At 50.3% G+C, this 6000-nt stretch overlaps 1 protein-coding gene across 1 annotated transcript; it reads left to right on the top strand.

Annotated features, from left to right (window-relative positions):
• Nucleotides 1-2020: 2020 nt before the first annotated feature.
• On the top strand, nucleotides 2021-4576 carry nrarpa (NOTCH regulated ankyrin repeat protein a). Its single transcript, XM_088940431.1, has 2 exons — nucleotides 2021-2152; nucleotides 2333-4576. Exon 2 carries the CDS (start codon nucleotides 3060-3062, stop codon nucleotides 3396-3398), a length of 339 nt encoding a protein of 112 aa, XP_088796557.1. The 5' UTR covers nucleotides 2021-2152; nucleotides 2333-3059; the 3' UTR covers nucleotides 3399-4576.
• Nucleotides 4577-6000: the final 1424 nt, after the last annotated feature.

Consider the following 6000-nt stretch of genomic DNA (forward strand, 5'->3'; position numbering starts at 1 on the left):
TCGGGCCCCGAGTGTCGGCGCGGCCCGTGGGTGCACACGGAGGAACTTCTGGGCGAGACGCAGTTTACATCGAGAGGGAAAACCCCGACAGAAGCATATAAGCAGAATAAGAGACGCGAATTTACCATATTATAATTTTCTCTTTTTTATTGCGGGTGGGTCTAATCTTACACTTAATAATAATAATCCCTCACACTTATAGAGAGCTTTTCTGGACACCCCACTCAAAGCGCTTTACAGGTAATGGGGATCCCCACCACCAGTGTGCAGCCCCACCTGGATGATAAACAGAACTTAAACAGGACGACAGCGCTGTTGCACCCCCCCCCCACCTTAGAGGCGGACTCAGAAATCGGCCACCCCGTTTCGGACGGTACCGCCGAACTTCTCACATCAGCGTTGCGGTTCGGGAGCCGGAGGGCGCCAGAGCACTTGGCTGTAAATGTTTCCGTAGATGTTCAAAAACAAAAACAAAAACAGGGAGTTCAAAAACTGCTTCGCGGTCCTGCCTCTGCGCGTAAAGTGGTTTTTTCTTTACGTTTTCCCCGCATGAATGCGCAAGCCCTCTCAACCTCGTCTATTAAAAAAAGGCTCGCTGTCTTGTCGTGCCCGAGAGGCTCCTGTGGCAATGTGTTGCCCTTCAAGCGCCAGATACGCATCTCTGCGCGGCGATTCGGAACAAGTTCTCGATACGTCGAAGTGCCCTTATACCCCGTTTATCTACAAAGCATTTCCTGCGATATTAGGCTGTCGCCGGCTTTGTTTTGATGTCCAGAGAACAGCCAGATGTTTGGGTTGGTCCTTTTCTACAACCACACGCAGTGCCCCATGAGCCAGCTCCACCTGCTCTCGACGGGCACACGCGTGAAATGCGGAAAGGCGTGATTTCACGAAGGCCTGCCGTTATCCCAGAGGCCGAAACCAGGCGCTTCCGAGAGCTCCGTGTCCCGTGAAAGCTGGAAGACATGCCGGATCCCAAGGTCCGGACGAGATGCACGCTCCTGAAGTGCGCATATTGAGAGGCGCGGGTGGATCTTGAACGGCCGGTACCCCCCCCCCCCCTCCTCCTCGTCTCCACGATCCGGACTCCATCCCCCCCCAAACTGACCGCTTGTGCCCCCTGTTTGTCAGATCAGGTATCGTCAAATTAACCCTCGGATCCACCCGGAGACACGCTCAAGAGCGATACCACGGGCTGCCCCCTCGTCCCACAGCCCACAAGCGATTCTCGGCCTGACGCTGCCGGGCGAGACGAAAAATAATTTAACTGTGAGGCCCTCAACAGAGGAGCCGACTCAACTGTTCCCGGACCGTCAGAGGCATGGGGCTGGGGCAGACGCAGTCCTCGAACACGAACCGCAGGACACACGTTGGAAACTGCAGGGAAGGGCGTTCAAAAATGTCTTTGCACAAAGGGTTGTGGGGGTGTGGAGCAAGCTGCCCAGGCATGTTGCCTCTAGACCGATACCGTCGCTTCTTTCTTGAAACGGCTGGAAAAAAACTCATCATTGCAGAGCATTTTCATAAAATACCCCTGCCAACTGTTAAAACGCTGTATATGGTCTGTTGCAGTTCTGATTCACAATATTTGTTTTCTGCATTGCAAGACCTGTAATGTTTAACTTTGTTGCAGGCGTGTACTATGTTTAAGAAGCAAATGTTTTCGTTACATGTCGCGATAAAATGTGCGCATTACATGTTTTCATGAAAAATAAAAATACCGACCGACTTAGTCATGACAGACTCTTTATTTTGGGGGGGGGGGAGTGTTTTCGTTTCTCTCGTTTCGACGCTCCACGCAGACCGTCCCTGGGGTGTAACGTAACCCCGCCCACTCCACGGCTCGCCTGGAGGGGGGGGGAAGGGGGAAGGCGGTGTAAACCCCGCCCCCCCACGCACACAGGGCGGAACTGCGGCTTCGGGGCCCCGCCCACGGGCCGTCAACCGCCAATCACCGTCCGCGGGCCCCGCCCCTTCTACGCAGAGCTCGGTTTAAGGGAATCCATTATTATGCAAATAAGGGGCTTGTAAAAACGGTCCCGTCAGCCCCGCTCGCCAGCAGACACAGGCTGAGCGGACCAGCGGATAGCAGGGGGGTCGCACCGGTGGATTAATACAGAGGCTCTCTTGAGGACTCCTCCTGGGTGTACAGGCAAGTAGTGGGGGAATGCAGCCGCCGATGTCTTGACCCTTTCGGCATGATCCTTAAAGCTTTCTGCGCTGTTAAAGTTTGTTGTTGTTTTTTTTTTAACACACGCACACGCATGCAACATGTATGTCAGGAGTCTTTCCCTATAATAACGGGTTTGTGTTTTTGTTTCCGTTTTTGCAGCAGAACAAATGCCATAAATTAAAAGGGGCTTCGAGCGACTGGGGGCTTATAAAGGGATTTTCACGAGACGCTCGCAAGAGGAGGTAACTTATTTTTTTTTTTTGAAGGAACGAGAAGACACCCCTCCCGTCAGTCTGTATCGGCGTGCAACTCATCGCTCTGTTGGGAAATACTGTTGTTGTTGTTGTGTTTTTAATTTTTGGGGGTGTTGTTGCTGTAATTGCTCCTACAAACGATTTCATCCCCCGCCGCCGGAGAAGAAGCAAGCCGAACGCGACTCTCTTGAATTCCGCTCCTGCAATCTGCTGCTACAGCCTCCATCCGGACGCGGCGAGGGGTTTTCGGCTCAAAGGGCTGCTGAAGAATACGGTTACAAAGCCACGACATCTTCGGGTTGTTTTTTCCAACCCATTTTTTTTTTCTTGCACACCGAGTGTGTCCTCTTCAAACTCTGCGGTCCCCCCTTTTCGGGAGCTTACAGGCGACTGTGGGGTTCCCCCCCCCCCCCTACTTTTAAAAACGCATTTTTTGTATCTTTGTTTTTTGAAACAACAACAAAAAGTGCTTTAACAGATCTATTGGGGAATTCTTAAAATTCTTCTAAGTCTAGGCCGCTGTTGCAGGTTTTGGCTTTGCTATATATACACACACCCCCCCCCCCCCGCACGTATAGAGGATCTCTCGTTTTTCCTCGGCTCCGCTCTCGGCCCCCCCCCCCTCGCCGAGCATGAGTCAGGCCGAGATCTCGCCGTGCTCCGCGCCGCAGAGGGTGTTCCAGGAGGCGGTGAAGAAGGGCAACACGAAGGAGCTTCACTCCCTGCTGCAGAACATGACCAACTGCGAGTTTAACGTGAACTCCTTCGGCCCCGAGGGCCAGACGGCGCTGCACCAGTCGGTCATCGACGGCAACCTGGAGCTGGTCAAGCTGCTGGTCAAGTTCGGGGCGGACATCCGGCTGGCCAACCGGGACGGCTGGAGCGCCCTGCACATCGCCGCCTTCGGGGGCCACCAGGACATCGTCCTGTACCTCATCACCAAGGCGAAGTACTCGTCGGGCGCACGGTGAGCCGCCCGGCAGGTAAAGGGAAACAAAATGGACACACACACACAACACACACACACAAAAAAAAAAACCCGAGAGAGTCGCCAAGGGCGCCCCTGTCTCTCTCTCTCTCTCCCAACCCGTTCCCGACGCCTCGCCGAGACTACCAGCCCCCCCATACAAATTTGTGTGTGTGTGTGTGGCAGACAACCTGCATTTCTCCCCGGGTTAGCTGACCGGAGCAATAGCAGACACGGACGACACACAGAGAGAGAGACAGCGAAGGACTGTGTCTCTTGTGCGCGCCCACCCTCCAGTCTTAGGTGCGCTGGACAGAGACACCCCTCCTCCTCCTCCTCCTTCTTCCCTGGGGATTTTGGCTCGGAAACGGCAAAAAACAAAAAAATGGCACGCACGCACCTCGCGTCGAGTCGGTACCGAAACCATTTTTGATATTTCCAGACCGAGCCCCTCGGTAGGTTGTCCTCTTTGCTCCGTCAGAAGTTCTTCTTTTGTTCTGGGGTTTTTTTTTTTTAAAGGTGTAAAACGACACGACGACGTTTTCCACCTCGCTGTCTTGTTGTTGTTGTTGTGTAGTTGTTTGTGTGTGGTGGTGGTGGTGGGGGGGGGGGTTCCTCTCTCTTTCCGCCGTCTCTAGCCCCGTGGGGGGGGCTTCCGCAGTGGAAACGCTGGTTTTATCGGTCTGGCCTCTGCAAGTGTGGTCGCTCACTCTGACCTTATTTAAATTATCGTGTAGTGTGTGTTGTGGGGGGGGGGGGGGGGGACATTACTTTCCTCTCTCTTGGGAGGGTGGGAGAGCCGGTCAAAGACGGGACCCCCACCCCCCCCTCCCAACGTTTTACTTAAAGAAAGTCGGAGGGCGATGTGCTGTTTTAATTTTTTAAACCTATATGGGTTTGTTACGGTTTCTCTGTGGCTGTTGGCGATTTTTTTTTTCCTCCCTCAAAGCGGCGTTCAAGAGCATCCCAAGCGTCTATTTTTTTTGTGTTATTTTTTTCTTTTACAGATATATATATATAAAACCGTTGCGTGTTGGAGAGTACTGTACAGCATAGCTTTATAGACGCAATACAATCCTCTAGACGGGCCGTGTTTCCGGAGGGACGCGGATCCCAGCAAACTTTCGCCCAGTGGGCTCGTTTTTCGCTACCTAAATCCTCTTTCTCACAGAAAAAAAAACAGTCGCGATTGGAATATCATCTTCTCGATCGATCTCCTTTCAGTATTTTTAACACACGCCCTAGTCGGTTAATGTGATTCCGGGCTAGGGTTTTTTTTTTTCCCTGTATTTATGAAGGTACATTGAGATTTTTTTTTTTGTTCTTGAAATGTTGCTATGATTGTTATTCCATTTTGAAACCTATATAGGTTTAAAAATTGTTGTTTTTTTTGTTTTAATGTATGATGTCAAAGCTGCTCCGGACTCAATATGATATAGTCCAACGTGGAGACCCCACACTATAAACTTAATTTGTAACTACTTTTTTTTTTCCTCAAAAGAACACTCCTCTCTACTGTATGTATATATATATGCATGTGTATATATATATAGGTTTCCTTCGGCAACTACCTCGACTATGCAGTATTGACGGTTTTTCCAAGAGATCGTTTTTGTGCGGTTTGGCGACACTTTTTTTTTACAGGAGAAGTAGTGGAGTAGGAGACTGGAAAGCCAGGGGGAACGCCGTTACACTGGGTGGGTTTCTGCGCCTGGGTGTTTTCTTGAAAAGGCCAACGCAGTGGATAAGGAGAACACACTCTTCTCGGGAGTGCCGTTTGATCACGCTTCCTTGGAATAAAGGTTATTCCAGGAGTGACCCAAGTCCTGATCCGTTCCCTTCGAACTCCCTCCAGCCCCCTCCAGCACCAGCCTCCCGGATCTTTTGCAAAAACCCGCAGTTCGGAGATCTCCCGCAAACGCCACCGGACCCCCGCCTGTCGGACCGGCTCGTTCTGACTTGATCCATTTCCTTTTAAACGTCAGAATTCAAGGATTGAATTTAAAAAAAGAAAAGAACCGCTTTGTAAACGAACTGTTTTTTGCATTTTGTTTTCCGATTTTGATTAGCAGAAATAAGATTTATTGCATGAATTTTTTGGGGGTGGGGGGGGGAAGAGGTCAGGGAGTTTGTTGCACAAAATACGGATCCTTGTTTTTTTACGCCGCCTAGTGTCTGTTTTGGGGAAAACGCGCAGGAGCTGAGGCCAACGGATATTTACTACTGAGCAGGAGTTTCGTGATCATTATTAATACGATTGTTTGTTGTTGTTTTTGTTTTGTGTTTAAACAGATAAACACGGGGGGTTAATTCCTGCGTGATTCTAGGCCCACATTTCAATGCAAAGCGCATGACTACAATGGGAAGACGGACTAACCTGCAGTCGAATTGCATTTTGAAATCATGGCACCTAGTAATCTTTTTTTTTTTTTCGCAATGCTGCTTTTATATATAATAAATGTTTTATTTTTGTCTCGTCAACGTCGAAGTCCAACAGAAGGAGCTTGAACATCCCGCCTAATAAATACATCAAGAGTTTTGTGCGAATGTGTGTGTGTTCGCTTTCCCTCTGACATCTAGAACTGTTCTCTGCGTTTTCAACACAG

The sequence above is a fragment of the Atractosteus spatula genome, chromosome 23 (assembly GCF_055471065.1).
Source record: "Atractosteus spatula isolate fAtrSpa1 chromosome 23, fAtrSpa1.hap1, whole genome shotgun sequence".
Classification (NCBI taxonomy): domain Eukaryota; kingdom Metazoa; phylum Chordata; class Actinopteri; order Semionotiformes; family Lepisosteidae; genus Atractosteus; species Atractosteus spatula.